Source organism: Ahaetulla prasina, chromosome 17, assembly GCF_028640845.1.
Source record: "Ahaetulla prasina isolate Xishuangbanna chromosome 17, ASM2864084v1, whole genome shotgun sequence".
In the NCBI taxonomy this organism is placed as follows: Eukaryota; Metazoa; Chordata; class Lepidosauria; order Squamata; family Colubridae; genus Ahaetulla; species Ahaetulla prasina.
This window is the reverse complement of record NC_080555.1, coordinates 3,000,828-3,014,341: the sequence shown is the minus strand read 5'-3', so window position 1 is coordinate 3,014,341 and position 13,514 is coordinate 3,000,828. Positions and strand designations below refer to the sequence as shown.

The 13,514-nt window shown below is 49.7% G+C and overlaps 1 protein-coding gene across 1 annotated transcript in view; it reads left to right on the top strand.

Moving 5' to 3' along the window:
• Nucleotides 1–12,966, top strand: part of KCNN3 (potassium calcium-activated channel subfamily N member 3) — a 50,207-nt gene extending 37,241 nt beyond the window's left edge. The window contains exons 6-8 of the mRNA XM_058160733.1: nucleotides 6,707–6,834; nucleotides 8,140–8,209; nucleotides 12,664–12,966. Coding sequence (XP_058016716.1) covers nucleotides 6,707–6,834; nucleotides 8,140–8,209; nucleotides 12,664–12,966 — 501 coding nt within the window. The remainder of the gene's footprint in view (nucleotides 1–6,706; nucleotides 6,835–8,139; nucleotides 8,210–12,663) is intronic.
• The last annotated feature ends 548 nt before the right edge of the window (nucleotides 12,967–13,514 follow it).

Below are 13,514 nucleotides of genomic sequence, written 5' to 3'. Positions count from 1 at the left end.
CATCTTGGGCCAAGAGAAACGGAGAAGCCAACATTGAGCCCAGCTTAGCGGTTGGAAGGATCTCTTTTCGCTTGGGATCAAACGTCTAAACATTTAAGATGCCTTCCGGAAGAAGCTTCCTTCTTCTCCTTACGGGCTTCGCTGGGAGGAGGGTGCGACTGATGGGATTTGTAGTTCCAGCCGATTAGGCAGCCCTGGGTGGCTAGTTTAGGCTGTCAACGTCCAACCCCAACCCTAGATCGGTTGAGGATTCATCCTTCCCCCCGCCACTTCAGAAAGGCCGGCTTAGAGGAAGGCCGGCCGGAAGGTAGACTGCCTTTGTATAGGGAGGTTCTCTCCCTAAAGGCCGGCTTAGAGGAAGGCCAGCTGGGAGGTAGACTGCCTTTGTACAGGGAAGTTCTCTCCCTAAAGGCCGGCTTAGAGGAAGGCCAGCCAGGAGGTAGACTGCCTTTGTATGGGGAAGTTCTCTCCCTAAAGGCCGGCTTAGAGGAAGGCCGGCCGGGAGGTAGACTGCCTTTGTATGGGGAGGTTCTCTCCCTAAAGGCCGGCTAAGAGGAAGGCCAGCCGGGAGGTAGACTGCCTTTGCAAGGGGAGGTTCTCTCCCTAAAGGCCGGCTTAGAGGAAGACCGGCCGGGAGGTAGACTGCCTTTGCAAGGGGAGGTTCTCTCCCTAAAGGCCGGCTTAGAGGAAGGCCGGCCGGGAGGTAGACTGCCTTTGCAAGGGGAGGTTCTCTCCCTAAAGGCCGGCTTAGAGGAAGACCGGCCGGGAGGTAGACTGCCTTTGCATGGGGAGGTTCTCTCCCTAAAGGACAGCTTAGAGGAAGACCGGCCGGGAGGTAGACTGCCTTTGCAAGGGGAGGTTCTCTCCCTAAAGGACAGCTTAGAGGAAGGCCAGCCGGGAGGTAGACTGCCTTTGCATGGGGAGGTTCTCTCCCTAAAGGCCGACTTAGAGGAAGGCCAGCCGGGAGGTAGACTGCCTTTGCATGGGGAGGTTCTCTCCCTAAAGGACAGCTTAGAGGAAGACCGGCCGGGAGGTAGACTGCCTTTGCAAGGGGAGGTTCTCTCCCTAAAGGACGGCTTAGAGGAAGGCCGGCCGGGAGGTAGACTGCCTTTGCAAGGGGAGGTTCTCTCCCTAAAGGCCGGCTTAGAGGAAGACCGGCCGGGAGGTAGACTGCCTTTGCAAGGGGAGGTTCTCTCCCTAAAGGACGGCTTAGAGGAAGGCCGGCCGGGAGGTAGACTGCCTTTGCATGGGGAGGTTCTCTCCCTAAAGGCCGGCTTAGAGGAAGGCCAGCCGGGAGGTAGACTGCCTTTGTACAGGGAGGTTCACTCCCTAAAGGCCGACTTAGAGGAAGACCGGCCGGGAGGTAGACTGCCTTTGTATGGGGAGGTTCTCTCCCTAAAGGCCGGCTAAGAGGAAGGCCAGCCGGGAGGTAGACTGCCTTTGCAAGGGGAGGTTCTCTCCCTAAAGGCCGGCTTAGAGGAAGGCCAGCCGGGAGGTAGACTGCCTTTGTACGGGGAAGTTCTCTCCTTAAAGGCCGGCTTAGAGGAAGGCCAGCCGGGAGGTAGACTGCCTTTGCAAGGGGAGGTTCTCTCCCTAAAGGCCGACTTAGAGGAAGGCCAGCCGGGAGGTAGACTGCCTTTGTACGGGGAAGTTCTCTCCCTAAAGGCCGGCTAAGAGGAAGGCCAGCCGGGAGGTAGACTGCCTTTGTACGGGGAAGTTCTCTCCCTAAAGGCCGGCTTAGAGGAAGGCCAGCCGGGAGGTAGACTGCCTTTGTACGGGGAAGTTCTCTCCCTAAAGGCCGGCTTAGAGAAAGGCCGGCCGGGAGGTAGACTGCCTTTGCAAGGGGAGGTTCTCTCCCTAAAGGCCGACTTAGAGGAAGACTGGCCAGGAGGTAGACTGCCTTTGTACGGGGAAGTTCTCTCCCTAAAGGCCGGCTTAGAGGAAGGCCAGCCGGGAGGTAGACTGCCTTTGCATGGGGAGGTTCTCTCCCTAAAGGCCGACTTAGAGGAAGGCCAGCCGGGAGGTAGACTGCCTTTGCATGGGGAGGTTCTCTCCCTAAAGGCCGGCTTAGAGGAAGGCCAGCCGGGAGGTAGACTGCCTTTGCATGGGGAGGTTCTCTCCCTAAAGGCCGACTTAGAGGAAGGCCAGCCGGGAGGTAGACTGCCTTTGTACAGGGAGGTTCACTCCCTAAATCCAGAATAGCAGAGTATAGGTTGTCCTTGGCTGACAATAGTTCACTTCATGACCGTTCGCAGTTACGACAGCACTGGGGGGAAAAAGGGACTTATGACCATTTTCCACAGTTGTGACCTTGGCAGGATCCCCACAATGACGTGATCCATATTCGGAACGCTTGGCAACCGGTTCGTATTTATGACGGTTGCAGTATCCCCGGGGTGGGGGCGTTGCGTGTCATGTGATGATCCCCTTTTGTGACCTTCCGGCTGGCAAAATCCGTGGGGGAAGCCGGATTCGCGTAACGACCAGATCTTATCAATGGCAGCTGATCTCACTTAGCAAGAAAAATGTGTGTGTGTGTGTGTCAATTATAGTCGTAAGGCGAAGACTACCTATTAAGAGTTGGAAGGGACCTTGGAGGTCTTCTAGTCCAACCCCAGGCAGGACATTGTCTTTGTGGCTTTGTTGATTGACTTCGAGTTCTCTCCCCGCCCTCTCTTCGTCTCCATTGGGTGAGAAACGTTTTTTAAAAAAGCAAAATATTATTATTTCCCACCCCCCCAAAAAAAGCCACCTCTCAGCCCTTCGTGAGCCTCTAAGCATTATAGGAATTTTTTTTTAAAAAACCCCGAAGAACCCACTTCGGGTTTCCTTCGGACTAATCCTCTTGCAAAAAAAAACCCCTCGTTACAAATAATAGTAATAAAAATAAAAATTCAAAGGAAACCCAGGGAGATCCAAACGGGGGAAGAAACAGACGTGAATTTCTTTAGCCTTCAGGTTCTCTTACCACGCTGACTGAGTGTTTTATGAATGGACAAACATTCGCCTTTGCACAGCAGCTCATTTTGTGGGGGAGTTTGCAAAAAAAAAACACCACACACCAAAAAACCACCTCTGCAGATTCCGGTGGGGATCCCAACTCTGACTTTAAGACCACCACCACCACCCCAAAAAAATTTCCCCTTCTGGAGACCCGCTTTCCAAGCTGAACGATGCTCCCCCCAGAAAAAAAGTGAGAGGGAGTGAGAGGAAATGCCTCAATTTTTTTTACATAATATTTTATTAATTTTAAAACAAAACAAAAAGACAGAAACGTAAATACAGCACTACAAAATCACAAAAATTCTGGGAGTCGAAGTCCATCGGTCTTAAAGCCGGCTGGCTAGGGGATTCTGGGAATTGAAGTCCACTCATCTTAAAGCATTCTGGTTGGGGGATTCTGGGAGTTGAAGTCCACCCCTCTTGAAGCATTCTGGCTGGGGGATTCTGGTAGTTGAAGTCCACTCATCTTAAAGCAGGCTGGCTAGGGGATTCTGGGCATTGAAGTCCACCCCCATTAAAGCAAGCTGGCTGGGGGATTCTGGGAGTGGAAGTCCACCTCTATTAAATCATGCAGGCTGGGGGAGTCTGGGAATTGAAGTCCTCCCATCTTAAAGCATGGTGGCTGGGGGATTCTGGGCATTGAAGTCCACCCCCATTAAAGCAGGCTGGCTGGGGGATTCTGGGAGTTGAAGTCCCCCCCTCTTAAAGCAGGTTTGGTGGGGGATTCTGGGAGTTGAAGTCCACCTCTATTAAATCTTGCAGGCTGGGAGATTCTGGGAGTCGAAGTCCACTCCTTGTAAAGCAGGCTGGCTGGGGGATTCTGGGCATTGAAGTCCACCCCCATTAAAGCAGGCTGGCTGGGGGATTCTGGGAGTTGAAGTCCACCCATCTTAAAGCCTGCTGGCTGGGGGATTCTGGGAGTTGAAGTCCACCCCCATTAAAGCAGGCTGGCTGGGGAATCCTGGGAGTTGAAGTCCACCTCTATTAAATCATGCAGGCTGGGGGATTCTGGGCGTTGAAGTCCAGCCATCTTAAAGCAGGCTGGATGTGGGATTCTGGGAGTCGAAGTCCACCCATCTTAAAGCAGGCTGGCTGGGGGATTCTGGGAGTTGAAGTTCACCCCTCTTAAAGCATGCTGCCTGGGGGATTCTGGGAGTTGAAGTCCACCCCCATTAAAGCAGGCTGGCTGGGGAATCCTGGGAGTCGAAGTCCACTCATCTTAAAGCAGGCTGGCTGGGGGATTCTGGGAGTTGAAGTCCACCTCTCTTAAAGCAGGCTGCCTGGGGGATTCTGGGAGTTGAAGTCCACCTCTCTTAAAGCAGGCTGCCTGGGGGATTCTGGGAGTTGAAGTCCACCTCTATTAAATCATGCAGGCTGGGGGATTCTGGGAGTTGAAGTCCACTCACCTTAAAGCAGGCTGCCTGGGGGATTCTGGGAGTTGAAGTCCACCCCTCTTAAAGCAGGCTGGCTGGGGGAATCTCTGAGCTGAAGTGCCTAGGCCTTAACTTCAGTCCACTTAGAGAAATACTGCATGAAGCGGAAAAAGAAAATTTTTTTGCAGAACTGTGACCGTCCCCACGACATCTCGCTGCAATAATTTTTATACTCAGTACATTTTTTGGAAACACCTCCATCTTTATCGTGTTTTATTTCGACTCCGTGGACAGCCAGGCAGCTTGTCTGGTCTCTGAGCCTTAGAGCCATTTTTATTTTTATTTTGCTCCTATCTTTCTGGGTTTTTTTTTTTTTTTTTGGCAGCGTTCGTTCAATTGGCTGCCTTGTTCTCGCGCTTGGAGGCCCTGAAAGAGTTTGATTGAAGAGAAATCTTCCGTTTAATTGGAGGGGGAATTGATTTGGATGCCAAAGAGGCAGAGGGATGTCTGGTGTTTTTTTTTTTGGAGAGAGAGAGATTTTTCAAGCCAGATTCAAACGTGTTTTCTCTCTCTCTCTCTCTCGTTCTCTCCTCCCCTTGTGGGCACCTGACTCAGAAATCATCCTTTTTCCAAACTCATCTGGAGCCTGTTTGTTCAAAAATTATCGGGTTTGTTTCGTTTTGGGTTTTTTTTGGGCTCTGCTTTGTCACGTTTCCTCTAAGCATCGTTTTTCTCACCGACTGGGCAGAGAGAAATTTCACAAAAACCTGGAGCGTTTTTTCCTATATTCTTCCAAACATTTCCTATGTCCGGCCTGCTGCGTTTTATTTACGTTTTTCTTTTTTTGTGCATTGTTTTGAATCGCGTGCCCTTTTTTTGCGCCCCCCCCCCCCAGAATTGCTGCTAAAATGCAGATTTGGGTAGGATGGGGGAGGTCTGGAGGTTTGGTAGCAAGAGGAAAAAAGGTGGGGGATGGAAGGGGGGAGTTTACATGTTCCCCTTCTTTCCCTTGCTTTTTTCTATTTCTCTCCCCCCCCTCCCCATTTTGGGGAAAGGGAAGGTGAGATTCCTTGCTTTTTCAAGCTGTTAGATTATTGGTTAGACAGATGTTTGCACAGAGGAATTTGCGCGAATTAAAAGATTTCCTAAGCAGCCTTTTTCAATCTTGGGAGGTTTAAGATGTCTGGACTTCAACTCCCAGAATCCCCCAGCCAGCATGTATTAAGATAGGTGGGCTTCAACTCCCAGAATCCCCCAGCAAGCATGCTTTAAGAATGTGGACTTCAACTCCCAGAATCTCTCGACCTGCCTGCTTTAAGAATATAGACTTCAGCTCCCAGAATCCCCCAGTGTGCTGAACTTCAATTCCCAGAATCCCCCAGCAAGCATGCTTTAAGAATGTGGACTTCAGCTCCCAGAATCCCCCAACCTGCCTGCTTTAAGAATATAGACTTCAACTCCCAGAATCCCCCAGACAGTGTGCTGGACTTCAACTCCCAGAATCCCCCAGCAAGCATGCTTTAAGAATGTGGACTTCAGCTCCCAGAATCCCCCAACCTGCCTGCTTTAGGAACATAGACCAACTCTCAGAATCCCACAGACAGTGTGCTGGACTTCAATTCCCAGAATCCCCCAGCAAGCATGCTTTAAAAATGTGGGTTTCGGCTCCCAGAATCCCCCAACCTGCCTGCTTTAAGAATATAGACTTCAACTCCCAGAATCCCCCAACCTGCCTGCTTTAAGAATATAGACTTCAACTCCCAGAATCCCCCAACCTGCCTGCTTTAAGAATATAGACTTCAACTCCCAGAATCCCCCAGCAAGCATGCTTTAAAAATGTGGATTTCGGCTCCCAGAATCCCTTTGCCAGTGTGCTGGAGTTCAACTCCCAGAATCCCCCAGCCAGCATGCTTTAAGAGGAGTGGACTTATTGACTGGGGAATTCTGGGAATTGAGGTCCACCTGTCTTAAACGTGCCCTTAATTCTTTCCTGCTCTAGGTAACGCTGAGATTTCTTGGCACAAAACCCCAAACTTAGAGAAAAAGAGAAAAATTAGCCTGGGTAAAACCTGAAAAAAGCTAACCAGGATTGAAAAAAACCAAAAAAACCGCAAAATCTTAACCAAGCAATGTCAGTTTATCCTTCGTCATTTCCCCGCGGGGCAATTTTCCCCCCCATCATTTCTTCCGAGTTGTCCCTCCAATTCGGTTCGGAGGGACCCCTTCTCTTTCTCCTTGCCGGGGCTGATGGGAGTTGTAGTCTAGAACATCCGCCAGGTATTCTCGAAGAAAAGCGATAGAAATGTGAATGTGCGTTTTCCTCCCGCCAGATCAAGAACGCCGCGGCCAACGTCCTTCGGGAAACTTGGCTTATCTACAAACACACCAAGTTGTTGAAAAAGATTGACCACGGCAGAATCCGGAAGCACCAGAGAAAATTCCTCCAAGCCATCCACCAGTAGGTTAACTTTGGGGGTTCAGGGTTGTGGAGGGGGGAGGGAAACTGCTCGTTTCCAGCTTCCACACACCCTCATCACCAAAAATAGGGGTCACTACAAAAAGCTGTTGAGTCGAATTGACACCTTGGACAGGTAAAGAAATATGGGCGCGAAAAAGGAGTAGTTTTGTTTCCCCGTAAATACCGCTAGCCCCTCGTCTTACGGTAGTTTGTTTAGCGACCGTTCCAAGTTATAACAGCCCTGATATAAGCCACCCAGGGCCTGATTTCACACTTAACGATGGTTGGGGTGTCTGTCGTGTACCCCACCCCATGGTCACATGATCGAAATTCAGGCACCAACCGACTCTTATTTTAACTTTGGGATTTGTTTTATCAAGGGTTTGGATAATAAATGTAGAAATCAGAAGTTGGAAGGATACTATTATATACAAGTAAAGAATATTATTATTATTATTATTATTATTACTGTTATTATTACTGTTGTTGTTATTATTATTATTGTTGTTGTTATTATTATTATTATTATTATTATTATTATTATTATTATTATTATTATTATTATTATTATTATTATTATTATTATTATTACGTATATGTTAAAAGACCCGGACAAGACACTGTTGACTAAATACTTATACGTGTTCAAGAAAAATGTATAAATAAAAACTTGGAAAAAAACGAAAAAAAAAGGAATCCAGGTGCTGACTCGTATTTACAACGATTGCCCTGTCCCCTTTTGCGACCTGCCGACGAGCCAAGTCGACGGGATGTGGAGGGAAGCCTGATTCACTGAATCCTCCTCCCACCCCCATGTGGCTAACTCAACCACGGCGGCGGTTTGCTTAACGACGAGGGGAAGAAAGGTCGCGAAACGGGGCAGAGAAATGTCTCGCTTAGCCACGGAAAAGTAGGGTCCTACGGGGATCGTAAATGCAAAAAATGTATTTTTCCTCTGGAAACGGGGCCCGGCAGTGATGGTATTCAATCGGTTCGGGCCGGTTCGAGCAAACCGGTAGTAGCGACCTGGTGCCCTATTTAGCCATGTTTTCTAAGCCGCGCGCATACACGAGCAAACCACTCGCTCGCTCACATTTTTGGTGCTGGGATTACCGGTTATTAAATCATTTGAAGCCCACCTCTTGGGCCCGGGGAAGGATTCTAGTCCTCAGTGAAGTTGTTCCAAGCAGAGGCAAGAAGAGAGAGGTGGGGCCCAGGACAGACAGTCAGAGAGGGAACGATAGGGAGGGTCTCCCGTTCCTATAAGTTATTTTTCACCTTTATTTTTTTTTGGTTTCCCCCTAGGTTAAGGAATGTGAAGATGGAACAAAGGAAGCTGAACGACCAAGCCAACACGTTGGTTGATCTTTCCAAGGTATCTAACGCCGCTGCCTTCCAAGGCCGGTCAAAAGGAGATGGGATGGTTTGTCCAGGAAGGGAGGATTATAGGTTTCGTAGTGGCCGGGCTGGGAGGGGGGGGCAGAAAAAAAACCCCTCTGGGGGTTCTTTGGGCCCCGCAGTTCCGTCAAGCGAAGGCTCGTCAAACTTTTGCAATTCCCATGCGAGGGTGTGCAGGGGAGCCGGCAGGACCGTTTGGAGGACCTCTGGGAACTCCTGTTTTTTTTTTTTTTTTTTGTCCCCTGGCCTTGAAGGAACTCTCCCAGCTCTCCCCACCCCGCTTCCTCCCCTCCTTCTGCTTCCTTCAGGCTTCCCTTGGTAGAGGAAGGGGAGGGGGGAATTCTCTTGTTTTGCAGAAGGAAGCGGGAGGGAGGGGAGGCATTGCTTGGCGGTCTCACCCCACCCCCCCCACCCCCGTCTCCTGGGCGGGTTTTCCCAAGCGTTGGGTTGCCAGGCAACGCCGTGGAAAGATGCCGGAGAGGTCTGCTTCTCCTGCTGCGCTTGGGGAGGGGCGGGGGGGGGGGCTGGAGAGGGGAGGGGGAGTGTGCAAAGGGACTCAGCTGGGTGGGAGGGAGGAGGGGGGAAAGGGTTGGCTGTGAGGCTTCGGCCCGCTGCAAAGGGAGGGTGGGCCGTCTGAGGGGGGGGTCTTGGGGGGAGATGGAGTTCTCCTGCCTTCCTCCTTCCCTGCTTTTTCGTTCTGTTTTTCCTTCTCTCTCTCTTCTTCCTTCTCTTTCCCTTTTTCCCCTTCCGTCTCTTTCTCTTCCTCCTTCCCTTTCTTCCTCCTCTCTTTCCTTCCTTCCTTCCTTCCTTCCTCCCTCCCTGCCTTTTCTTCCCTTTTTCCTTCTCTCTCTCTCTCTCTCTCTCCTTCCTTCTCTTTCTCTTTTTTCCGACCTCCCTCCCTTCTCTTCCTTTTTTTCCCCCTCTGTCCCTTTTTCTTCCTTCCTTCTCTCCTTCCTCCTTCTCCTTTCCTTTTCTCCTTCCTCTTTTCTTCTCTCTCTCTCTCTCCCTCCTCCCTCCCTCCCTTCCCATTCTGTGTTTTTCCTTCCCTTTCCCTCCTTTCCCCTCTCTCTCCTCTGTCTCCTTCCTTCCTCCTTCCTTCCATCCATCTATGCATCCATCCAGCTATCTCTTTCTGTCTTCCTTCCTTCCTTCCATCCATCCTTTCTTTGTCTTCCTTCCTTCCTTCTTTCCATCCATCTTTCTGTCTTTTCCTTCCTTCTTCCCATCCATCTAGCTCTTCCTCTGTCTCCTTCCTTCCTCCTTCCTTCCTTCCTTCCATCCTCCCTCCCTTTTTTCTTTCTCTTTCTCTTTTCCTCCCTCTTTCTCTCCTTCCTCCCTTCTCCTTTCCTTTCTTCCGCCCTCTCTTCCTTCTATTCCTCCTTCCTTCCCTCTTTTTCTTCTCTCTCTCCTTCCTTCTCCCTCCTTCTTTTTTCCTTTTTCTCCTTCCCTCCTTCCTTCCTCTCACGGTCAGTGTTGTTATTCTGATTTCTACCCTTTTCTTCTAACCTTCCCCCCCCCCTTCTCCCCATCCCACCTTTCTCATCCCACTAATGCTTTTAGAGAAACGGAGGCAGGGAGGCCATCAGAAGACGGAAGGCTTTCCTGGGAAATTATCACAAAATATCACACACACACACACACACACAAACGATGTTTGCTTCTCTTTGCTTCCTAAAACAAGAGTTTGCAATCTCCCTCTCTCTCTAAGACCGATATTTGTTCGAAGTAAAATCACCCTTTCCTCCCCCCCTCCCCCCCGAGACACCCATTGCAAAACCAAGTTCCTAGTCCTCAGCGTTTTAAGGATTGATTCCAGAAGGAAAAAAACCTCAGTTAGGGTGCAAAGCCACAGCATTTTATGTGCCTGCTTTTTTCCCCAATTCTTGGACGTTTATGCAAATGGCATTGAATTTTTTTTCGGGGGTGGGTGGGGGGAGAAACACTTGGTTAAAGGCAATAAAATACCATTGAACGACTTAAAATAATCTGGTCCGGCTACAAAGCATCAATTTTTTATTCTTCCCTCATAATAATAATAATTTATTATTTTATTATTATTTATTTGATTTTTATACCGCCCTTCTCCCGAAGGACTCAGGGCGGTGTACAGGCAAAAATAAAACAGGTAATACAATGTACAATTTAAAATGCAAATTAAAAAACTTATTTTAAAACTAGCCTGAAAAGTTAAAATATATAAAAAACTAAAACCCCATTTAAAATTAATTAATAGAAAAATTTAAAATTGATAAAATTCAATTATTATTATTATTATTATTTAATTTCTATACCACCCTTCTCCCGAAGGACTCAGGATGGTTTCCAGCCAGGTAAAAATACAATAAAACATACAATATACAATCAAGATATAGTTAAAAAACCCATTAAAAAACCTATTCAATTTGGCCCATAAGTTAAAATACACGCTAAACCCCTAAAAACCATAAAAAACCCCATTAAAATTACTAATTATTTTATGCCAGCCCTGCTGACAGAAAATGACTCGGCCGGCTTCCTTAAACCTTCGAGCGTCCCCCCCCTGAGGGAAACTTTTATTGGAAGTCAAGTTTCTAGACCTCAAGACTTCTCAAGATGAGAAGTGCATCAATTTGCTAATGGATATATAATATATATACATATACATATATAAAAATGCTTCAGGATAATGCTTCCTTCCTTCCTTCCTTCCCTTCCCTTCCCTTCCCCTCCAGTTCCCATCCCTTCCCTTCATCTCTCCTTCCTTCCTTCCTTCCCCTCCAGTTCCCATCCTTTCCCTCCTTCCTTCCTTCCTTCCTTCCTTCCTTCCTTCCTTCCTTCCTTCCTTCTTTCCTTCCTTCCTTCCTTCCTTCCCTTCCCCTCCAGTTCCCATCCCTTCCCTTCATCTCTCCTTCCTTACTTCCTTTCCTTCCTTCCCCTCCAGTTCCCATCTTTTCCCTCCATCTCTCCTTCCTTCCTTCCTTCCTTCCTTCCTTCCTTCCTTCCTTCCTTCCTTCCTTCCCTTCCCCTCCAGTTCCCATCCCTTCCCTTCATCTCTCCTTCCTTCCTTTCTTCCCCTCCAGCTCCCATCCTTTCCCTCCATCTAATAATGGACTTGTGTATAAATGAGCCAAATAACTGTTTAAAAAGATTTGCATTGATTTGGAGGTTGGCTGGCCATTGCCAGGCAGGTTTTGTTCAAAGGAGACGCTGTTTTAAAGAAATTAGACTCGATACTTAACAGGAAGCAAGGAAGGAGGGTTGGCCAGCCATGGGGGGAAATTGCCCCCTGGTTATTCAGACCCACGTCTCACGCTGAATTTTGCAGGAACATTTTAAAGGGGGTGGGGATGGGGGGGGCCAGAAACAGCCAAAGGCAAATGAGGTTTTGTTGAGAAGGGAGGAAGTGAAGCCATGATGGGTGATGGGTCTGTCTTGGCAGATAATATGTCAAATAATAAATCTTTAGGAAGACTTGCTCTCTTTGCTATGGTTGAGAGGCTTGTTTTGTCGTGGTGGTGGTTGCAATTTTAATTAAAGGTACTTGGAATTGGACTATGTGTGGAAATGAAGAACAGAATGGAAGGGAAGGGAAGTGAAAGGGAGGGGAGGGGAGGAAAGGAAGGAAAGGAAAGGAGGAGAAGGAGGGAAGGACAGAGAAGAGAAGAAAGGAAGCAGAGATGAAGGGAAGGGATGGAAACTGGAGAGAAAGGAAGGAAAGGAAGTAAGGAAGGAGAGATGAAGGAAGGATGGGAACTGGAGGAAGGAAGGAAGGAAGGAAGGAAGGAAGGAAGGAAGGAAGGAAGGAAGGAAGGAAGGAAGGAGAGATGGAGGGAAAGGATGGGACCTGGAGGGGAAGGAAGGAAAGGAAGATAAGGAAGGAGAGATGAAGGGAAGGGATGGGAACTGGAGGGGAAGAGAAGGAAGGAAGGAAGGAAGGAAGGAAGGAAGGAAGGAAGGAAGGAAGGAAGGAAGGAAGGAGAGATGGAGGGAAAAGATGGGAACTGGAGGGGAAGGGAAGGAAGGAAGGAAGGAAGGAAGGAAGGAAGGAAGGAAGGAGAGATGAAGGGAAGGGATGGGAACTGGAGGGGGAAGGGAAGGGAAGGAAGGAAGGAAGGAAGGAAGGAAGGAAGGAGGGAAGGAGGGAGGGAAAGGATGGGAACGGGAGGGGAAGGGAAGGAAGGAAGGAAGGAAGGAAGGAAGGAAGGAAGGAAGGAAGGAAGGAGAGATGGAGGGAAGGGATGGGAACTGGAGGGGAAGGGAAGGAAGGAAGGAAGGAAGGAAGGAAGGAAGGAAGGAGGGAAGAGGAAGGAAGGAAGGAAGGAAGGAAGGAAGGAAGGAAGGAAGGAGGGAAGGGATGGGAACTGGAGGGGAAGGAAGGAAGGGAAGGAAGGATCTTAGGGTGGGAAATCACCCGTGTGTGTTTGTGTGTCCCCCACCCCTTTTGATTGGCAGATGCAAAACGTCATGTACGACCTCATCACGGAGCTGAACGACCGCAGCGAGGACCTGGAGAAGCAGCTGGGGGGCCTGGAGACCAAGCTGGAGCAACTGGCGGCCAACTTCAGCGCGCTGCCCCTCTTGATCACGGACGCTTTGCGCCAACAGCAGCAGCAGCTCCTGGCCGCCCTGGTGGAGAGCCGGGGGGTGAGCTTGGGGGCCGTGGTGGGGGCCCCCCAGACCCCCCTCTCCGACAGCCCCCTGGGGGTCAGTTCCACCTCCTTCCCCACCCCGTACACCAGCTCCAGCAGCTGCTGAAGGGGGGAGGAGAAGACGCAACAACACAACGGCGCAGCAGAAGGCCAAGCCAAAAAAAAAAAAACAAGAAGAAGAAGATGAAGAAGAAGGAAAAACAAGGCAGGAGGGACGGCCACGATCTGTCCCCGGAGAAACTCGAACCCAGCCCCCGGGGGCTTGCATGGTAGGCTCTCGGCTCCGGGCCCCTGAGTGTGGGTCCGGGGTAGTAGGGCTTGGAGGGGGCAGGGTCTTTTCCAGCCAGGCCCCCACCCGCTTTTTTGCTGCTGCCGCCGCCGTGTTTGGTGGAGACTCAGTCCGAATCCACCTTCAATCTCAGGTCTTCAAAAGTGAAAACAAAGCCAATCGCAGGGCGGCGCTGAGATGGAGACGGACAAACCGGGGGGGGGACCAGTCCACTGTGTGGATCCCACGCCTCAGGCGACGGGGTTGTGCAACTTCCTTCCTTCCTTCCTTCCTTCCTTTCTTCCTTCCTCCCTTCCCCTCCAATTCCCTTCCTTTTCCCTTCCTTCCTTCCTTCCCTCCCTATTTGTTTTCCTTCCTCCCACCCT